This window comes from Haemorhous mexicanus, chromosome 5 (genome assembly GCF_027477595.1).
Source record: "Haemorhous mexicanus isolate bHaeMex1 chromosome 5, bHaeMex1.pri, whole genome shotgun sequence".
Taxonomy (NCBI): Eukaryota; Metazoa; Chordata; class Aves; order Passeriformes; family Fringillidae; genus Haemorhous; species Haemorhous mexicanus.
This window is the reverse complement of record NC_082345.1, coordinates 31173423-31197328: the sequence shown is the minus strand read 5'-3', so window position 1 is coordinate 31197328 and position 23906 is coordinate 31173423. Positions and strand designations below refer to the sequence as shown.

The following is a 23906-nucleotide window of genomic DNA, read 5'->3' as shown; positions in this document are numbered from 1 at the left end:
TACATAGTGCCACATTGTGACACTTTTCAGGAAGTCTCATTCCTGACCAAAAGGTAATTTTCACTCCTCTTCAGCCCTGTCAAAAAAATAAACCTATTTTTATTTGTAGAAAGAACACTGTTAATATTTTCCACTTCAAATCAGGTATCATAACAAAAAAAACTTATGGATTTCGTTAATTCACCTTTTTTTTTTGGCCAAGATGCACTGCACACTTCAGTTAATTTCACTGAAGTTTATAAAGATCATTCTAACTCGGGATAGACAATGTTTGAACTCTACATATTTAAACTGCTCTAAAAAGAAGCAACTTGAAACATTCAGATTTTTTTATGTGAAGTTTGTCTGTCTTCTGTCAAGTCATTACGTCTTTGACTTACATAGCACATTTAGAAAATAAACACTAATATTTATGATGAAACAGAAAAAACATCATTAAACACAAAAAATACAAAACCAGAAAACTGCCCCAGGGAAGGCTTTGTTGAGGTCTTCCAATTCCAATTTAATCTACACTACAAAAATCAAAAACAAAAACCAGACTACTTTTATTTTTAACCTGTAACAAATGTGCCAATTTGCAGAGTGCTCCTTTCTTGCTACAACATTAAGTCTCTCTTGTACCTACTTGACTACTAGTGCTGCTAATCTTTGAACTGATAGGCCATTTCAGACTGTTACCACACTCAAACTGCAACTGCAGCAAGAGATGGAAGATTTGTCAGAAAAACTTGAAGGGAAAACCCTGATAAACATCAGCCTCAGTTCACTCTTACTGAATGTTTCATTTAGCAAAATCAACTGCAGAATATCTCCAAAGCCAGTATTTCACTGCCTGTGGCCAGATGTTCCCACAGCTTTTGTAGAAAGGGCTAGGTGTAAGAAAGTCTCATAAATACTCCTTCCAAACAAAGGAACTAATAATCCACTGATACAAGATTAGGAGCCAAGGGGAGTAGGAAGCTGACAGTGGATGACACTAACTATACTGCCAAGCGACATCATGACACACCTTATAATTCTTACTGCTTTGGCAATTCTGTTTATTGGTGAGCTACATTTCCAGACCAACCATTACTTAAGGTATGTACTTACTATATGGCAACAGACAACTTGATGGTCACCTCTCCCTTAAATTTTAGTTTATCTTTTAAGAGTTGATTCTGCTAAATTCCATTCATGAAATTCTGCTACAGCCTCACAAAGAAAAAAGAATTGTTCTTCTAAGTTCTTCTAACAATTCTTCTAATTGTTCTTCTTCTACAGACAGTAGCCTGACGACCCAAACAATCCACCATGGATCAAATGAAAATGCTCCTGTGTAAGCATGGGTCTGAATTGGCCTTCTCACCAGCTTTAGGGAGCACCAGTGAGACATCTCAGCTGCAACCATGGGCTGTTCACTAGTAACTCATTGTGCTTTTGTTCACTGGAGAATGCCTAATGACATCTAAAATACTGCATCATATAACCCTCTGTGCAACACGATTCAACTTCAATACATGCTTACTGTAAAAGAACCTCCAAAACCAATCAAATTTTTACACTATTCTTTCCTTGCATACTTTAACAAAGAATGTGTACTATGTGCCACCTCACGATACACAAGGCAAACCAATTAATTTTAAGCCATTAGGTTGTGCCAGTAAGAATTTAAACATTCTAATACACAACTTTTAGGCATGTACTTACTGTATCATTTTAGTACCAGATACCACGTGGAGTTTTTTCTGAAGGTTGCATTACCAAATTTCAGTGCATTTTTGTCAAATGACAGTTAGCACAGCTGAAACCAATGGATCCTCTACAGAATTATAACATACAACAAGATTGCTAGAGGCAAAAACAAATATTAAAAAAACCCCAAAAAACCAACCCCAAACCAGAGAACATATTTGTAAAAAACTATTATTTGGTTACAGCTCTGTAGACCTTCAAGGTCTCTAAGAAAAACAGCAGCATGCACATGCACCAAAAGAAACCTATAGCATCCTTGCAGCACACTATTTTAATATCTTTTTAAATAGGCTTCAATTAGCGTAACCAAAAAGACTATTTTAACAGCTGGGATGAGTTATCTATACTGGTCTTCCTTATATGTATATAAAGCCATCATTCCCCCACACAATTGACAGATTTAGCGATTATTTCATTATGATGCATAAAGTGAATTTTTTGTGTGTTAGCAGCATGATTTATATCTGAATATTAGATTTTTCCTTTATACTTGAATGTTGTTATTGTTACAATTTTACTGAAAACATGAAATCGCAATTTTTCAATTACTTTTCTGCTAACTGTGAGGAAAGGGTCATCAAAGAATCTCTTCTGTTAGCAACAATAATGAAAATACAATCTTAAGATCCATCTACAAAGGATCACTGCTAGATCTCACACCACAAATTCATGCTGGTTTTCAGCAAGTCTGCCGAAATGCAGCACAATTTAAGAAAGCATCTATTTTGAGTACTGAATCAAGGGGCTTTTTAAACATTTGGGACAGAATTGACCCTAAATACTGTGGAATTCATTCATCAATTAAATCAAAAGGTTTTTTTACAAATATGCTAATTGAGTATAGAAAGCACTTTCAGGGACTTTATCATGAGACTGAGCCCACAGGCCAGTTCAGACTTTGAAGAAATACCAGTGACCACAGACAATGCATGTTCTCTGCCTCCTGTCCAACATAAACACAGCTTGTCAGATTGGATTTTGACATGCCAGGCAAAGACAAGGAGACAAGCCTCATCTGTGAAATATTAATATTTCAAATTCTAGGGTTAAATCTGTGCTTTGGGACTAGATGTCACATTTTCCCAACACATCTACTATCATCAATCAACAAAGCAAAGACTTTACTGCCAGTAGCTGAAGAATGTTATTGCCATTATCTACAGTAGCTATGGCTCTCAAATAAGCATATTAAATAAATATGAATAATATAAAAAATTAAAAGCACAGAAAAAAGTATTGCAAGCAGATATCTTTGTTTTTATTTACTTTAGCACCATGAAAAACTTAGGAAATGTGCTAAGCATCTTTTCAGTAGTATTTGCAACAATCAGTATTTTTGAAGGCACATAATTAGAATTGGAGGCCAACAGGTTTATTTAAGCAGGCAAAAATATGAATTCTGTACACTTTCTTTTTAAAAATATTTTTAGAGAGAATTTTATTTTCATGGATATGCTGGTTAAGCTACCAACTAGCTGAAAAAACTGCTCTTTCACACATTTTTCAAAAAAACCAAGGGCTGTTATTTTATTTACTTCATCTCTCCCATTAGTTTTAAAGAGAAAGCTTTAAACTGTTCAGCACAAATAGAGTGCTCACAAACTGCATTCCAGGAGCTTCTACTCACATCCAATGAAATCAAACAAAACAAATACAGGTGTCAGAAAAACAGTTTTGAAAAATATGAGAAAGGAGAAATGAAAATCAAATGTGAGACATTAATTTTCCTTCTAGCAAGTATATAAATACAGATGAAATTTATGACAGATTATACCAAAAACACTTGAAAATTCTTCTTCTAGTTTTTTTTTTTTTGGTTGGTTTTTTTGCTTTGGTTTTGGTTTGGTTTTATTTTTTTGTTTGTTTTGGTTATTATTTTATTGCATCAGAAAGCTTGTCACAAAGTAAACTTAGAGAATATAGGGAAGAATGTAAAAAATAATAACAACTATGAAGATACCATGTCTGATTTTGTTTGCCTTCTAAATTGCCACCTATCAAGATACCAGTCCATAGCATTAGCCTCAATATAAACCCTGCTCAAATTCAGGGTCTACGGCTGGGTGACTCAGCAGGAGGTGCAGGGCAGGAACAGAAGATAATAAAGCAAGCTCTGCCTCAGTTACTACTACACCTTCCTGATTTCTAAACATGGATTTCTCTATGTTTTCATCAGTTTCTGTAATATAGTAACAAGAGAAACTGCCCTGAAAGGAAAAAAGGTATTGTAGGTTACCAACTTGTAAGAAAAACAAGGCCAAGAGGAAGAAAAAAGAGAAACAGAACATACCACTGCAAAAACACAAACTTAGATCTTTAAAACAGTTCTGTGTAATATTAATTACTAACATTAGCATTCACATCATCAACAATGCTTTAAGTACCAAAAGGTAAGTCTCATGAAAAAAGTGGCTAATTAAAAATAAACCAACATCTTGAACATGAAAATGGGAAATCTGACCTTCCTGGACTTAAGTGTGGCTGGGTACAGAGTATGAAACTGCACCCCATTACTGACTTTTCATCTGATGCATTTCTGTCATTATGAGAGATGTGTTTTATAGATGACTGAACACATCCAATGTAATACTAGACGACTCCTAAATGGAATCCAAGACACCAAGACACAAAACCAAAAAAGCATATATTCCATCCTTATGGAAAGAACACTGCCTAATGCAGTAACTTTTCTAAAGGAGTATTTGCAAGTGAAATGCAAGAACTTTAGCACCAGAATGACAAAGGTTCTCAACAGAAGGGCAAAAAAGTGCTAACTGCTGATAACAAAGGCAGTTACCCTTTAAAAAGTCTAGTAAAAGGCATGTTAAAGTCATCTGCTACCTAAGCTGAAATTCTTTTACTTGCTGTAGTGACAGTGTTCTGCAGAAGAAATGAGTCTGCCAATCAAAGGAGGTCCATCAGCTTAATCAAAACCATACTAGTAATTTAGAATATTCGCTTGGGTTTTTAGAAGGGAGCTTCTGAAATCACCAAGGGTCATGGAAATGTGAAAGTGGGAGTTTATAAAAAAGGTAACGAATTTTCTAGTGTAACCTTGAAAAAAGTTGAGAAAAACAATGCAAGCATGACTGAAGGGAGATAGTGCAGTGATCACTGAAAATCAAAAGAAGTCTTGATTGTATTCAGCTACATTTTTTTTTCTGTCTAGTACTGAAATCTTCTGGTAGGTGATCATGTGCTTAGATTCATAGAAGTGACAATCAGAAGAAAAGCTATTGCTTTCTCAGGAGTCAGAGAGAAGCAAGTTTGACAAAACCCAGTAAATATGGCACAGACAGTTCTGCAGCTGCCAAGCACAGAAGGAAGGGGGAAGGAAGAAACTTTTCTCAGAGGAGGCCACAAGTAGTAATGCCTGCTTGGTATACAAGGAAGCCACCTGGATGGCAAGATATCTAGGGCTGAATGCTCAGGCTATCTTGGATAAAGTGGCTTCCTCCTTCCAAAACGAATGGCAGAAGAAAATACTGTACTGCCTGCGACCAAAAGCCTGGGTCAGTACTGCACCCAGCCTGCTGTTCAAGCATTTAAACAATTGAACAGAGCTGAGAGTGCCCTATTTGCACATGAGAATGGGGACCTACAAACCACATTCTAATCTGAAGCCTATGATCAAATTCTTAACAGTTTTATCAGCTGAAATATCAATTAATTTTGTTTATTTTTCTTAGGAGAAAGGTACGGTTGCCTAGGTGGACCAACAGCATGTTGAGTTACTCAGGCTGTGTGTCAAGACCCCCTAAGCAGCTATACCCTGGTAAAAAGGGAAGCTCAAAAAAACCTTATTTTTCATCTACATTCTTACTTTTGGAAGGTGACCATCACAACACACACCTGCCCACAGCATCAATTTGTAGCCTTGGTATTTCCTTCTGTTCAGTTACAAGTACTAACCGTGCAGCTAATCCTCTCAGGGAAGAATGATCCCCTATAGCAGTGTGGTAGGAGCAGTCTGATCTGGAACACACTTCTGTCACTAATGTGACAGTCAGATGGATAAGAACTGCTTCTCAGGATAAAATATCTGGGAAACAGGCTGGTGAACAGTGGGTTATGGCCCTCTGCCAGTTCACATGCTAAGACAGCTAACAGACCTTGGACTTCTGGGAAAAGGAAACAGATGTTTCAATTTGCACAGACTGTTTTTCCTTATTTTTGATCCACCACAGCTCTTAATGATGCACTCACTGTCCACTGCACGGGCACAGGGCCCCCAGTGAACACTTACAACTTATAACATGAATTTATATTAATGCATTACTTCTTTATTTATATTAATGCATTACTTCTTTTCTAGCAAAATTCTTTAATCTGAAAATGCTTTAAGCTATAGTTCCATGATCTAGAGAAATGTTTCTCATTGCATGATGAAAGCACCTGCACTTAAGATAGAGATATACGTGTAGAAATTCTTAAGCTGTATCACTGACACTTCAAAATAATTATTCCAACAATTTTGTTTGATAAACAATTCTACTGACTTAGTACATAATCATTCATATTAGCATAAGAGTAGAAGACATTTTAATTAAAACCTAACAGCTGTTTGAAGCCAAACTCTTCCCACAATAGATGCTCACACCTACTGTCAGCATGGTTCCTGCCTGAACGAGTGGCAGGAAGGAGAAAGAAAAAGAAAAGGCAGCTGCTTTACCGACAATTTGTAGCCTGTGGATTATAAGCAAAATAAACTTTATCTAGGCAACACAATGAGACTCTGGTATTTTCTCTCTGTCTTCTAAGCACATGATAACAAAGAACAATCATTAAAAAAAACCCAATCTCAAACCACAACGGCAGCTTTGTAGAATTCAGAAGCCACCACATTATCACCTCCTTGTCATGCTGGCCTCAATTATAACTGATGGGGGAATGGGGGGGTGGATATAACAGACTGAAAGCCGGTACTTCCACGGCTGCTACTGTGCATGGAAAGTTTTCACCCCAGCAGACTTTTCACTGCAGAGCAGGGTTCTTTCTCATTGCACTATCACCACTTCATATTCAAAATGTTTCATACTTAGGTTACATTGCAGTATGATGATTTCCTATCTAAAGCAGGACAATTTAAGGTTATGAAATTTCCACTTTCAATTACTTTGGAGATTCTGCTTAACAAACATGTTCTTAATTTCTCTCTCTGCTATTTTGTATCTCTCTAAATGAGAATTTTGGAAAGATCAAGTTTTACTTCCCAACAGAATCTTTCATTTATTCTGCAGCTGAGAATATGTCTGCTCTTTGAAAACATTTTATTTGTGGCTATGCATTATTTAGGATGGGCAGTGCAGTGGGGATGGGCACTAAAAATCAGAATGTGTATTCTAATGGACAAAATGTGTCAGGAATAATAATTTTTTTGCCTTTTTTTTTTGCTAATTAGCACTTTGAGTACAGTATGCATTTTTTTTAGCAAGCATTTAATTAAACCTGGTTGAGTTGCTAATTTTTAGAATTCTAGAGGAAGTTCAAGCTGAGGATAAAATATTTGGTTATACATACAAAACTCCTGTAACTAAAAAGAATGTGTCAAGGTTTCAACTTTACCTGATTAGCTACCTTCAAAATGAATTAGGACTTCTGTCAATTCAGCAGAAAGAGCCAAACATATATAACCAAGAAATTATGTACAAAACCACTATAAATACAGCAAACATTGGTCAAACTAAACACAAGAAAGGACCCAGCCATAGCACGACAGGCACATTCATCTTAGTGAGGAGGAACAAGGAATATAGCTGTATTGAGCTACCCAGCTGTGTATGTTTAATCAAATACCTTCTACAATGGATTTCAGCTGGGGCTAATGACTTCAGCAGACTACAGCAAAAACATTCTGTCACACATGTACTAATTTACTCCAACCTGTAATGTACAGCATACAGCTATAACTCATCCTAAATGCCTATAAAGGGAGGATGTCCTCGGGCTACCCAATGTCGAGAGACAACAGATCGCCACCAGCCATCAAAATAAAACTGAAATAATAGAAACTTACTTCACAACACAGATTGCTTCTTTTTCTTTATGTAATCACATTGCTACTACTGAATCAGCCAGCTCCACAGCACAAATCCCACAAGGCATAAGGCACAACTCTCTACAAGAGGAAAGAAACCTTGCTTTGGTTCCCCCAAAGGTCAAGGAAGCAACTGATCCCATTCCACAAGGAGCAAAATGAGTAAAACTGGGTCTTCTGTGGATTTACACCTTGCAACTGAACTCATATATGGGTATTGTGGTTTTTAACTAGCAGTGGATACATTAGCAATGTCTCCCAATGCAAAGCTTTTTTCACAGAAATTATTAGAGAATTAGAATCTGAGATTTCCAGCCAACTGTCAAAACTGACAGAAAATGATCCATGGGATAAAGAGAAGGAGGAAAATACAGGCAGAAAATGTAATCACTTAAAGCCTTTTTACTTAGGAAATGAGAAAGTTGACTGAAAAGATTATCATTAGATAGGTATTTTAACCAAAGCTATTAGATTGTGCATTCCAGAGGGAATAAAATGCAACAAACAGGTACAAGTCCAACCTAATCTGCCAAGTACTTTTAAAAAGCAATCTTAAGTCAACCAAAACCATCTCTTATTCTTAAAATTCAGAACTGAGACTATTTGCACACATCAGCATGTAATCTTACAGGAACAGTCATCAATACTACGGTGATTTGAGGGAAACATTACAATTCTCACAGAATATACATGAATAGAAGCCAAAAACCCATTTGTTCTCTTGTTGACTGAGCAAGCCAATGAAAAAATAATGCTAATTTCAAGAGCCAGAAGCAAGCATTTGAAATTTGGAGGAAAGTGAGAAAATTAGCATTGCATAAACAAAACTTAAAAGCTTTCCAAAGCCTCTTAAACAGTAATATTAGAATTGTTTTACAACTGAAGAGGCAAAAGAAAAGATGCTTTTATTTGAAAAAAAAAAAACCAACAAACCTTCTGAAAAATTACACAGGAATTTCCTGACCTTTACTATTCCTGAGATCTTTACTAATTTCTTTTGGAGTTCTTGAATTCCAATGCAAAAGAGACTCCTTTAATGGTTCTTAGCCCTCTCTGGAAGACTTGATGGATTTCCATTTCAGTTTGGTAATTTCATTATGAATCATTAATTTTGTCTTTTTCTTTCCTGTTCTAAATATGCATTTCAAAATGGAGAAGAAACAGACAATGAACAAAAAGTAAATAATCCTTTTAAGTATATTCCTCGATTTTTAGTTCCTCCTGCATACATTCTGATAAGAAGGTTTTCACAATGACTTTTTTCCCTAATTTAAGTATCCTGCTTAAACCAGTAAACTCACCTTTGCTCTCCCAAGTAAACTTTAGCAAGCAAAGCCAGGAGAATAAAGGTCTTAGATCAAATAACACAGAAATTTAAGAATTTGAATACAAAACCTCACAGGTGCAAGAAACTATTTAAATAATTAATACAACTAATTCACACATTTTTGAAATCATGTCTTCACTATATGTTTGAAGCCTTGGAATTCCAAGCATAACATAACGCCTCACAAATAAAAAATTTTTGGCATGGACACTCTAGTGTAACTTATCCAAATCAGTTTCTCAATCCAGTATTTGATGTGAACCTTGAATGAAGATTCAAAATCTTGCAGCTATGCTTATTGCTATGTATACTAAAACCAGCAACTACAAAATTCTACATGCTTCTGTAACAAAGACATCATTATAACTGCAACTTTTATACACTCTAGAAAAAGGGAAGTGTTCTGTTTTAGTTCACCAAGGGAAATGACAACAAAGCAAGCACAAGGGTGGCTAGTATTCATAATGAGACCCATAAATAAAGGAAATTATGTGCACAGTTATTCATAAGGTACTTTTCCTCCTTTTGTTTACCATCCTGTAAAGTTCCGTTCATGAAAAAAAACAGGAAGAGAGGAAAAGGCTGAAGCAGTCAAGACCATCGCTGCTGCTGCACCATTACTTTTGCAAAGACTGGAAAAAGTGTTAAGTAAAAAATGTCTAAACCACATATCTTCTTGAATACATTAGTGGCTTGCACACAATGCAACAAAAAGCTATTCAAATGCTGCACTTAAGAAACTCCTCCCAAAAATTCAGGTTTCAAAACATATTTAGATTTTCAAAATTAACAGCTCATAAACAGTGCAGGATAACCATCGTTCTGTGTGACAAATGGAGACAAATTTAAATAGTATGAAAATAATGCTCTGTGCATGAAATATATGGAAGAATGGTTGGTTAAAGTTAATTGAAAAGACAACCAGTTACAACAAATAATTAAAGCAACCCCCAACTCTCTTGTCAATTGAAACGATCCTCATATGAAAAGTGAATTACCTCCATTGAGATTCGTCTGTGTATCCGGTTTCTGAGACAAACTCCTGTGGGAGACTGGACTTCATCAGATGACGTTCCAGAAGCCTGGTCACTTTCCCCATCTGACCCCATTTTCAAATTTTCATGAACAATATCTTAAAAATAATCCAAATAATTGAAAAGAGTTAAACAGCAATGCCTCAAATAGCTCTTTTGTACAGCTGGAAAAGAACTGAATCATTACTGTGCACTGAGTTACAGAGCAGAGTCAAAGACTCATCACAGCCATGGCAGTCTTGATACATACTTTTTATGACTCAGCAATAACCACAAAATGAACAGGATCGCTTTATAGGAATTCTATGCAAACTTACTTGAACTGCAGCAAAACTCCATTTTCCAAAATGAAAGACAGACATTCCAATCCCAGTTGTAATTCCAAAAATCCAACTCCCCCTCCCAGCTTCAGTACCTAAAATCCCTCAGTACCACTTCTATTTTAGCTGCTCTTGGATATACAATGTTGCTGAGAATAATCAACATTGTCAAATCAGACTACCCTAATGCTGGTAACCCAAATGTATCTTCAGAAAGCTTTAAAGTCCTGCCAAGAGGTATAGTAGTATTTTCAGAAATGGCAAAATACAGGAGTTTCAAATAGAAAATCCCCTGGCATCCATGTGTGAAGTCAGGGGATATATTATAACTGTCTGTATCAAGGTCCACAACATACAAGTGGATTCAGTAAAAGACTTGACTTTTAAGAGACATTAAGTGAAATTTGTGACCTTATGGAGGAATTTATCTAACTGCTTGAGTTATGTGATGCAGGACCTTCATGTCAACTGAAATTGTTAATTTTTGCACAATCCTTAAGATTCCTGCACATAAAAGCTTATGCATACTGTATGTACACATACATATATACATTGCTTTTAAGAACCAAAGGATTTTTCAGACTTTGGAGACAAACACTGTAGTGAATGAAAGAAAGTCAAGGCAGTGTCATTACAGCATTAAGAGCCAAATTATTTGCAAAAGGACATATGGGAAAGTGGTCATACAAGTAATTCACTATGAGTAATGCTCCATCATCAACTTTGAAATACCTGAACTCCAAAATTACTCCAGAAATTAAATACCTATACATATAAAGTAGGTGCTTCAAAAGACACCAGTTGCCCTGCTGTCTCCTTGTTAGAAATCATTATCTTATACAAGGTGTAAAAGAACCTGAGGAACAACCAAAAATCTCTGAACTCTAACCCTGAAAAATTACAGTATTAGCTAAAGACACAGAGATCAATTCAGCCTTACCACCAACACACCTGGAAGTATTTAACACTTGCAAAGCAGTACAGCAAATTAAAAAAGCCCCCAAAAACAAAAAGAGAAACTACAAGTTCTACCACCATCAATAAGCAAAAAAATTGGATTTTCTGGGGGAAAAAAGCACCATTAGGGCTATGTTCCATTATCTGCACATCTTCTAAAATATTTGTCTAGCTTGGCTCACACAGAATCATGCACATTTCAAAGGAACAAATTCTTCCTCAGTACAAACAATTTCCTTTTATGGAAAACAGAATGGATATAAAAAGAAAGATTAATTTGTAAGTTATTAGCAACACATATTTTAACTCAGAATATTGTAATTAAACACAAACAAAGCATGCATCTCATGCACAAAGCAAATTTTCCGGCAGTGATGCAGATTTATATTGGCTTTCTATTAAAAATCCACACTGAATCAGAATTTTCCCTGCAAGTCATGCTCAGATTTGGACTAAATTTAAAAAAAAAAAATTAACCTGCACTCCTTATATCATGAGCAATCTTCTGATTTCAAGCAAACTAAATACTTATCAGTGCTTCTAAAAGCATGGCAATGTGAACCACAGGAAAACAGTTTCCAAAAGTGGGTCCTAAAGATCAGCCATAGTTTTAAAGCTAAGCAGAAAAAAAGTTACTCTTTTTTGCTAAGTCTCTAAGAAATGTCTTCTCTGTAGTGACTTGACAGCTATCTTTTTAAAAATCCCTAACAAACTGTGGAAAATTTATTTTATTAATATAAAAGCATTACTGAAAACACTACTTGCAGCAAAGCTGTTATGCCAGTCCTGTTGTATCTGCTATAATAGCACACTCAGCATATAGTTTCTTTAATAAAAACCCTCTTTTAAAATACTTTTCTGAGAGGTCACGTAATCCAATTTAGCAATTACAGCTCTTTAGATTTTGTTAGTAAATGAAGTATAACAGCTACTGACAATTGTTCCCCAATCTATTTATCCTCATGTTAAAACAAGCCCATTGGTTGGGACCCAAAGTCTACTTTCTTTATGGAAGCTAGGCCAGGCACAGTTATCTCAGCAATCTCACAAAACAAAAACCGACAAAATTAAAGCAGCACTGCGTTTTAAGTCATGGTGCAATGACATAATTTCTTTTTTAGAGAGACTAATACTTTAAATAAAGTAATTATGGGACTCATACTGTCATATTTTTCACATTTAATTCACAAAAGCATTTGTATTATGAATTTACTAGTAAAAAAGACAATTGGAAATGCAATGCTCAGAACTACATAGAGCACCCTAGTTGACAAAGATAATTCTTCTTCTGAGAAGATCGCCCATGTAATAACACACAACTAAGCACTCTTTCAGAACTAGTACCACAAACCCATATACTTGGGACAGAAAATGTAGCTGCAAGGAGACTCTGTTCTTTGTAAACTGGGAATGTGGAGAGGCTCTGTACAATTCAAGTTTAAAAATGCAGTATTTCAGACTTATATAAGATGATGATTTGAATACCACTGTGATATGATTAATTCTGGTAAGTCTGGATAAGCTACATACCCAGCACCAAGAAGGTTTATGCAGGATACTGGCTGGAGCAAGCAAAAATGTATCATTAGGCACATGCATTTCCAATGGGCTAAATACCCAACTGCTCCTATCTATAAGGGTTTGCAGATGTTTTAATTATTTTCTAAACAGATATAATTTTAAGCTTTTTAAAAATAACTTGACTGTGCTGTCATCTGATATAAATGCATCCTTTTATTTGATTCAATTAAAAAGGCATTAGTAGAGCCTTATGTTCATTATTTTAATGGCATAAACCCCAGACTAAGGCATTAACCCAGACATTTTAATCATTTTTACACAGGTGCACAATGATGCTTAAATAAGCAATGATGAAAACCAAGAAAATATTTCCCTAATTCCTCTAAGTCTTTCTACAGACAAGTTTACCGGCATGAAAGCTTGACTGCATAGTCTTCAAAGGTTTTAATCATTCAATAATGTATTGATTTAATTTCACTGCAATACCAAGCCATTCTCTTACATAGATTATTTATTTTAATGTACTCCACATATCTTACTAAATATCCAGAATGGCCATGTAATGAAAAGCTAAGTGTAGATAACTACAGTATAACAGGGAAACTACAGGAGTACATTTAAAGGAAAAGGCTGTCCTCATTTCTGCTGTGAGGAACGCACCAAAAAGAAATTAATACAGGGAACCTGTGGTGCAGCAAATGAGAACTCCTCCAAGTGAGCCATAATCAAAGTCACTAATTAGTACTGAGTCAGACTGCATGATCTTGCCAACTTACTTCAAATTATTACAAAAATAATCATGTGACTTGCATAACAGATTCCTTCCACAGTGCACTTTCCCAAAGCTTACTTTTCTATGAAGTGGCTACACTGTACACTGATTCATTTCAGGGATAATATAATTCAAATTGAGGAAGACCATAGTGAGAAATTGCCTCTGTCATTACCATTACTGAACTATGAATGCTGTATGGAAACATCATTCCTTTCAAATAATATTTATGACAGTGAAACAAAACTTCTCCATAACTGTATTGACACAACTGGCAAAAGCAAGGATTAACTCCCTCCTGGCTGTTACTGCAGTTCATCAGCAAGGCCAGCTTCAGTTAGCTCTGCACATTTCAGGAGCCTCTTCAGAGGTGATGTTAATATAAATATGGAACAAAGACAGCTGGATTCCTTCTACATTCAGCCAGGTCAGGTTCAAAAAAAGTTTATTACCTCTGGCTTCATCATGGACTGCAGCAGCTAAATGTTTCCAGAGGAACAAGACTGTAGAAGCTGTACAGATATAAGTGAACTAAAAAAATCTATCAGCTAAACCCTTATTCGGTAGTTTCACAATCTGGTCTGAAAATCACTTCTATTATTTAAAATCATCCTGGTAACTGAATACTGCATTTAAAAATTGCTAAAAAATTTTTTAAAAAGGTATAGCTCATATTTTTTCGTTACACAGCATTTTACAAAACATAAAGTTAACAGAGAATTTCCAAGTAGAAATTATTTTTAAAGTATTTTGGCATTTTACACATTATCACTACTGCAGAAACTCAAGTTCAACGCTCAAAAAGCAAACAAAACTCCAAAATCCTCCTGGGGTTCTCAATCAATTTTTGTAGTGATAGTCTCATTCAAACTCAGGCAGCATGAAGATGCACTTGTGGCAGGTTTCAATTTAATCTGGTTTTCTTTAATGAAAGAACCATACTTTACCTCCCATGATTTTGTATTTCAAGGATATCTTTCTGATACCACTTTTCTACCTACCAAATAGAGGAAAAACTGTAAAGGAAAGAGGGTGGATGAAGAAAGCAAAGTCTCATGCAGTGTAGCATATTTGACTATTTTGTTTCTGATGTCATTATCCCAACAGGGAAAACCTCAGCTTCCTGATGAGTAATAACCATTCTCATATGGCAGGAAGAAAAGAAAGAAAGATGTGAAAACGGAGCAGAAAGAGGAATTATGATTGCATTTACCTGTACTTCTGTTTTTTACCACTAGATAACATGCACAAGTAGCTTGTATTTCCATCAGCCAAGGAGTTTAAAAAAAGGCATTATCATATCCAAAGCAAAAAGATGTGTTTAACACAGACATACTGAGCAACCAGGCCCAGTGGAAAGTATCCCAGCCCATGGCACAGAGGTTGGAAGTAGGTGATCCTTTGAGGTCTCTTCCAACCCAAACCATTCTGGGATTCCATGATACACTCTGTATATACATCTATTCCATACTACTTAAAAAAATTAGAAATTGTTGTTAAGGGCAACACCAGTGAGAGAGTACAGGCACCTCTGTACTCAAACACATCTTTACTGCTTCTGTACTTAGTTTACATATATCTAGTTCAACAAATAATCCATAAAGACTACATATTCAGATTAAACACAGATTTCTCTAACTACACAATTTTTTTTAAACTCTCTCTTTCTGTTAGATTCTTGGCAACTTAACTAAAGCTTGGTTTGGCAAAAATGAAAGAGCAAATACTGTCTACAGGACTTGAGTGAAAACAGAAATTGATACAGTAGTCCAACCACACACACTAAAACCCATTTTTCTTGTGTGATAGCAACAGCTGCTAGAGTAAAATCAAAAGGATATACAGCTGGAATGGTAACTCAAGCAGTAAAAAGTGATTTTTTTTGAACATGATGAGTGGTATTACACCAGAGGAGAATATAAGTGGTTTGACTACTATCTTGAAAATTCATAGCTTAATCTCAAAGATCAGTTTATCACACTTCTAAAGGAGGGCATGAGATTGAAAAAATAAAAAAACTCTAATTAAGCTGTGGTTTGCTCTCATTTTCTAGTATCAATTAATTAAGCATAATTTAAAATAACATAAAAGCAGGATAAAACATTAATGGTGACTGGAGGCAGCAACATGACAATTTACTTGAAGAAGAAAAAATATTTCATAACTTATTTGCTTCACAGAAGCACAAATATGGCTCAGGACCACAACAAAAAGATAATTACAGTTGAGCTGCCTGAATTTGTCACTGAAAAAATCGTTTTTTTCTCTAGAATAATGAGATGTAATACAGCAGTTCTTTTAAAATTCCACATATAGGATGATTATCCTTCGGTTTTTTTATAGTACGTTTATTGTACTTCTTGCCAGTGCTTAACTGAGGTGGATACATGGCTTCCTTTCAAAGTACTAAGAAAGAATATTTTGTTCCTTTTGTAACTTTTAAAGTTGTAAAAAATTCTTGGGTGTTTTCTGTGTGCTCTTCTAATTGCTTTCTTCCAGAAAATCTTAACAGACATTCAGTGCCTTAAGAACAAATTTCTCAAACTCCAGAAAAAAGTACTGCATACTCAGAGATTTATTAAAGCAGTAAGAGTATCTGTACCTCTTGCTATGAATCAATACCAACATTATTTTTCACAGAAAAATAATTTGAAACAAAAAATGCAGGAAGTTACCTAATCTGCTCCCATTTCTGGGCATTGCCATGAAAGAGCCGAGGCTGCCCCCTATGACGCTGTGTGGTCTCCGTAAAGGGGGCTTCTTGAAAGATCCCGTGTACTGGTGGAGAAATGAGTGCATGCTGTGAGACGTTGGAGGCCTGCCATTCTTCACAATAGGCTCTACAGTTCACAAGGACCAAAATATTCATTGCCACAAGTAAGGAGGATTGTCAGGAACATGCCAGAAGAAAAAAAAAGAAAGAAGAAAAAGAGTTAGTAAACAGGAAATCACCAGTCTGGTAAAATTATCTTTCATGCTAACAGCAGACCACCATACTACGGCCATTTCTCTATTGACAAACAAGTACAAAACATGGCATTAAGTGTTATCCAAGCTTAATTTTACTAAATCCTGTCACTCTGCTGCTGGACGACTAAATGCCCTGAATATACAGTCTTAGAATGTCAATAAAACCAGAACACTGGAATTATTTTCTTCTGTCTTACTGCACAACGCTTCATCTTTACTTTTAAACAGGACAGCTGCTAGATCAACTATGATGAGCAAATTCAACTGTAAGCCTTCGAAAATATTCTCCCTCTCAAAATTCTTGTGGGTCACTAATACCAAAGCCTTGTCATTGCAGATCTTTAGAAGTAACCATACCTGTCTATACCTCCCAGAGCTGTCATGCCATAATTAAGGTTATTAACTTACAGGGTATCAAAAAAATTAGGCATTCAATTTTTTATTTTGGCTTTCTACTGGTTTGTGTTTCAGATGGTTCACAGAGTTTTTTTTTATAAAGTTATCATCATTGATAAGCACTTTCTAAAAGAATGAAGAGTTAGAAATTTTTAAATCGCATTTACAAGTGTGAGCAGTATTTGGGTATTCGTTCTCTCAGCAACCTGACTCCTCACACCAGGAGCAGCCCTCAAGGATAGACATACTCCTAGAAGCTGGCTAACTCTGAAAACATAAGGGGTTTTTTACCCCCAAAAGAAGCAGAACAGATGCCCACTTGCATTGACTGTCACGACAGTGGACTCAGCAGAGCCACCAATGAAGTCATTCATACAAGAAAATAAAGATGAAATGCTCTCACTTCAGAAAACAAGATCACAGTCATCTGGCAGCTACAAGCAAGCACTCTTCCTATACTGGAATAAGAACAGAAGCTATGCCCAAAGAACAGTTGAGATTCAAGTAATTTTGTTTTTCCATTATTTGATTCTTATTATCATTACAGATTCATGTTTGGTATTATTCAGAAGACAGAAAAGGCAGCAGCCACGCACTGAGCAACCAGTGTGTTTCTGAATGGAGCAGCACCCACTGAAGCCACTGCTCCCAGGGTGTGCTCAGAGCTTCACATATGTCTCTTGGGACAGGGAGCAGTCTGGGATGCTATTTCACCACTCTACCTTATATACCTACATGCAGGGATCCCAAAATCTTGCTTTCCCTTGCAAAAAAGGGGAGTAAAAATAATATAGCTAGGAGAACATATTTTATGGAAAGCAGAATTTCAGTACTAAAGGAAAGGAACAGAAACAAATGCCTAACAACCTAAGGAAAACAGGATCCTGAAGGGAACCCCCTTACCCCCCACATATACAAAAATTTTCTAGATTATGATGATTAATCTGAAGCAGAGACAGAAGTACACAAACTGAATTACCCAAGGACAAGTCAATGACCCTAAGAAATAATTATGTAAGGAATTTTTGCATATAAACATGAACAACAGAGTGAGACAAAAAAACCAAAAAACAATAACTCATCTTCTGCAGGGAAAAAAATAAAACCCCTGGGGAAAAAAATATGCTGCTGACCAAAAACAGAAAGGACATGTCAGCACTGTTACAAACCTGCCTGCATCCTTTCATTAGCATCCTTCATAAACACAGTGTTGGAGTGGGTGAATATGAGGAAAAATACACCATACATCTGTGTATATGTTTGTAAAGTATGACCAGGGTCTTCAAACCTCTGCATTTCTCTGTCCCAAATGCTCATTTCTGTTCTAATTGTTTGCACCACCCTTTTGACTTCAGAGTGGTACCAGTTTCCTTGTTGCATGCCTTTAACAGCAGATTTATCTTAGGGCAGCAGACAGCAAATTCCTCAACAATTTTTAACAGAATCTATTACTACTTCTACATGACTGGACACAGGTTCACATTCAGCACAACTACTGCTTTTGATAAGTTGACATTTGCTTTTTGCTTTCCAATTTTCTTGCTAATTTGATTTGAATTAGATTAAGTTTCTAGTCTAAACACCTCACACTGAGTTTACATGCAGTGGTGAACAAAACAAATGGTACCTTGTATGTTATGGCTTTTGTCTAGTTGTGCTAAAAGCAATCTACCTTCATGAACTGTGCAGTATGCAAAAGAGGCCAGCCTTTATGAATACATTCAATGTCTGTGTAGAGATTGAGTTTTATGTTCATTACTAACGTGACAGTGTGATGCAGAGAGATAACTGAAAAAATCTGTTTTCCTCACTGGTAAATCTGTATGTATTTTACAGTTCAAAACAAAATTCCTAAAATATTCTGACATATGCAAAGTTCAGCTCAAATATAGGGATAAATACAGATCGCATTAATAAATAAGTTTATATAAAAATGAAAGATTAATGGTTGATATGGTAAGATCCAATTATACAGAAATAACTTTTGTCATCATAGGCAACTATTACCTTCCTTTACTGTCCTAAGTACTGTACTAAATTGTGGAGCCCATTATAAAACTTTGCAACAATAATTCAGATCAAGTAGTAGGACAGGCATAACTACTGGAAGACAATTAAATGAAGGTTACAGAAACACTCATGTGACACTGTATTTCTGACTAAGACAGGTATTAATACTACTTGCTTAAAAGCGGGGGTTTGAAATCCTGATAATGTTAATTTACAAAAAGGAGGGATTATACAGCATATGATGGTATAACACATGGGCTTATGTTTTGGAAAGTATATCTTTTATAAAGAATTCAGTGTGCATTGCTGTATGCTAGGAGCTTCTGAAGAAACAGTTGCATGAATTCTGCATTATGTTACCTCCTTCCTGAAAATGTGACAGTAACAGCCAAGATCTGGAGCAAATATTGAAAATGATCAAGCAAACCTTTGCTGGAAATTAATTTACAAGACTGTTTATTAAAGTTTTCATACATTTATGAGATAAAAGAGTTTAAAAAAAGTGCTTTTAAAAAACTACTCAACTCCCTTTCTCTCCAAAGACTCACAAGTACTTCTTTTGAAGTTACAATTTCATTTAATTCAAATCCATTTTTTCCTGAATTATGAATACGTTGAATGACTATATTTAAAGTACAACATGGCAGTTTTAGGATGTAAGTTTAGTGAACTGTCTGGCCTTGAATAAAATGCATCTAAACTGTAAAAGTTATATGCTTCTACTACATATATCTATAAAAACTGCTTCTTATAATTTTATTTCTGTGATTATAGGTTTGATTAGTCTTTAAAAAATGCTTCCCTTGTATAAAACTCATAAACATACCTTACTTTAGTGTCACTGTACTTGGTAAATATAATTCAGTAACCACATGCTGCTGTTGGTTTAATACTCAGCTACAGGCTAAATGAATGATGGAAATAAAAGGTCAGTAAAAAAACACTAAAAAATTCACTGTGAAAGTGTGTGGATCTACTGCATTCTGAGATCATGCACAACACTGGTATTCCTCTCTCACATAGATTACAACAGCAGAAGCATGACACAACCCACAGACTCACTGAAGGGCAGAAGAGGGCACCCGGGAATGTGCTGCATCCACCACCTCCTTCAGCACAAGAGTGAAAAAGCCAGCCATGGCAGGTTGCATACTGCACACAAAATGATTCTTCTGTGGAAACTCCATGCCACAGGATGCTAAAATTATCCAAACTTTCAAGAGTTAAAGGGAGACTGAACAAGCAATCTGCTCAGGGTTACTAACCACACAGAGCCTTGCCTAGTTCAGTAAGTCTGAGCTAGAAACTGATACAGTACACTGGGGAAATGATGCTGTACTTTGTACTTGTCCTCAAATGTCATCCTCAGAGACTGGAGAACAGACAGGCAGAACTCTGGCTGTCCTTACAGCACAAGGTTTCTGCAGCACCTGGGCACTTCACTTGTGTTGGCTGTTGCTGGCACAACCATTCCAGTAAGGGTCTTATTAACCATTTATCTCCAGCTCTCTTTCCTCACCCTACTCTATAATCTGTAGCTCCAAACGGATAAAACAAACTGATAGGGAAAACAAGCTGAAACAGAGACATCTCAGTGGTTCTTCTTACACTGGATTTCATCAGTTGTTACTATATTCTCTTCTTATTTTGGCTACAACACCAGGTAATCTTAGACTCATCTTCCAAGGAATGCCATTTCAATGCTTTCATTTTTTAGGCAGCATACTAAACTATCATGCAAATCTAGTCTTTCAGTGTGAAAGAACTGAAAAAACATTCTCAATGAGAATATTTATAAATATACTAATGTACAGGATGACCACACAGTTTTCTTTTTATTGTCCCTGAACAATTCTTGCAATAGACATCCTTTGAAAAAGAACATCCACATATGCACATTAGTTTTATACCTATAAAAACACACACCCTTTATTTTAAATGCCACGTCCATGCTATCTTGCTTAAGTGTGCACCTTCAGCAAGAGTTAAAACTGAGCAATGTGTGGTGACTGTGCACTGCTGTATTACTTGATGTTCAAGTTTGGTGAGTGCTGAGCTAACCTTTTATATAATTTGGATCACTTTCTTGTACTTCTCACATTCTGTCGTTCAAACCTCTGTTGCTATTGCCATAACCCAAAATAAATACAACAGCAGCGCTCAAAGAAAATACTGCTCAAAATACAATCAGTCTGGCTTAATAATGGTTTAAGAGTTGTTAGATCATGGAACATTTTGGAATACACACACCTATTTTAAGAAAACATTGTATCCAGTGAGGTACCACTGCTTTACTAAATTTGAAATAATGCCAACACCAATGCTAACAAACATAACAGACATACAAAACCAGAAAACAACTCAAATGAACAACTGCAATCATTCAATTGTGAAGTGGCATAAATATATGTTTGAACGTAAGTGAAACTGATTTTTTTTTTACTTCATAATTATGAAAACTGGCAGAGTCAAGTAGAACAGCAGTGTATATAACCAAGAAACCTGTCCAAGGAATTAACTAAACCCAACAATTTTATAAAGATGCCTCCTCTTCTTCCTTTAACTGCAATTTAAATTAACCCAAAACCTTGACCTGAAATTATTCCTGAGTTAAGCAATTTTTCAATGAATCCACAATGTTTCTCTTCCTCATCCATCTATGATAACAAAGACCACACTACTTTCTTTCCTGTGCTGGATTTACTTAACTGGATTTACTTAAGCTGAGCTCCAGAGAGCCTGTAGAATTGCCTGGCATTTCTTGGCCCAGCCTCAGCAACTGACATACTGTCACACATCAGTCAGCTGGTGGATTAAAGAGAGAAAGTGTTTTCATCAAGAATGTAAATGCATTTTTAAATACTTTTTATGAATATATATTATCACATACTCAACTAAGTCTTTGTTTTTTTGTCCCATGAGTATCATTATTATGTGACAAAGAGACCAAGTTGTTTTTCAGATTTCACTGCCTAAATTTTGCAATGGTATTTTCTTTAACTAGCTGTAATAAAGAATTAAATCACCAGCCATACAAGGTGACATTTTTCCCTTAAATCAAACATCTCTGACAGAGATGAGTATGTCTGCAAAAAAATGTTTGATTCCACAATCACTATCCATTCTGGACATTTAAGCCATATAAATATGTATTTTAAATTAATATAAATAAAGTTAAAATGCACATGTGGAAATTTTCTAATCAAAGTAAGAGATACTGGAGACTCAGCATTTATGATTACTGATTTGGTTATAGAATGGGGATGGAATCCAGGCATGCTCCATATAAGTAAGGATGAATCTTTATGCCTGCCACAATTCACTGCTTCTACCAAAAAAGTGGCTCAAGGTTCCTCCCCCTGCCCCCCAAAAGAAAGTAATCTAATTTTGATTTAGGTTTTTGAACTAGATCACTATGGGGTATACCAAGCACAGCTGCTGGCAGAAGGATGGAGGCAGAACCTCACTTGACACTTTTAGCTGCAACTTGACTTTGGACTGGCTCAAGTGTAACAAAATCTCACTAAGTGTCTCGAGAATCCACTACTGGATTTTATAGGACAGGACTCAATGCAGTTTCTTTTCCATCACCTTGACCTCACCCTTGCTCCAGAAAACTTCCAAGGTTTTTTTTTATCATTTCCAATTTGATAGGGAATGAAAAAGTGTCAAAAATCTACATTTGTGAACTTAAATATTCATTTAAACTGCTTTGCATTCACGAAGCTTACAATGCATCATCACAACATTTTAAAACTATTTATGTAGGCTTCTCAAACACTACTGTCACGTAATTTACTCATATTTCAGCACCATCTACTACACATTCATTTACCTGATCTGAATGTTAGGCTCTGCTAATGACTATTCCGTTTTTACATAATAAAACCTGATTTTTTTTGGACTTGAAATATAAAATATTTTTAACAAACTGCTAAAGAAGCTGTTGTCAACAAGCCATTTTTTTCTTCAAAAAATCTAGAATGTAAGCAGGTGAATTTCTAATATTATAGAATTGGCATGCTGCACTGTATAATATTTAATTCCACTGCTGTAAGGCAGTCAGACCCACTCACAGTAAAATTAGTTGATTGCAGGTGACAGCTTCCATAGAAGATACATTTAAATAACCCAAAGCAGCAATATGCTTGCTATACATGTACTCTCCGGGAGCTGGATGAGAAACACTACAAAATACTGTGTATTTATAGATTATTTTACAGGGTTGTTTCCTTGGATTCTGTTATGTGATACCCAGGAAAACATTATGTCACTCTAAAAACAGAGCAACCACTCAATACCATTTAAACCAGTATTTTTCATTAAACAATAAGATGAAATCCTCAAACTACTGAATATTACAATCTTAAAAATTTGGCAAAACTTCAAGGGATTACTCCCATTGCTCGAATGAATCCATCGAGTAAGCAGTCATTCCAGAGCAAATGTTCTTCACCTTCAACACAAGGCAAAAAATATCGGTAGAACATTTGAAAAAATATGCTAATATAACCCTGAAGAAACACAGTCATCAACTTTCTCTGAGAAATGAAGTACCTCAATTATTAAAATGGCAGTGTACAGTCCTATAAAACTTTTCTTTTAATTTAGGACAGAAATTTTTGTCTGTTTGAACTACAGAAACAAACTATACACAAGGCAAAGAATGAGATCAAGACATCTAAAAAACACTATAGAAAGCCTTTCAAAGTTATTTCATGCAGAGTGAGGTTTTGCCTTCAGTTTGCATATGAAAACAATAAAGATCACAATCAAGTGAAATATATTCAAAACCAAAACCCTGCCTTTAAGATGTATTTATTTC

General features: G+C 35.7%; 1 protein-coding gene across 3 annotated transcripts in view; it reads right to left on the bottom strand.

The window, feature by feature from the left end:
* CDK17 (cyclin dependent kinase 17) overlaps window positions 1–23906 on the bottom strand; it is a 91099-nt gene that overhangs the window by 24863 nt on the left and 42330 nt on the right. For all 3 annotated transcript variants that reach the window (XM_059846740.1, XM_059846742.1, XM_059846741.1), the window contains 2 exons: window positions 16381–16545; window positions 10100–10233 (listed from right to left, as the gene is read on the bottom strand). In XM_059846740.1, coding sequence (XP_059702723.1) covers window positions 10100–10233; window positions 16381–16545 — 299 coding nt within the window. The remainder of the gene's footprint in view (window positions 1–10099; window positions 10234–16380; window positions 16546–23906) is intronic.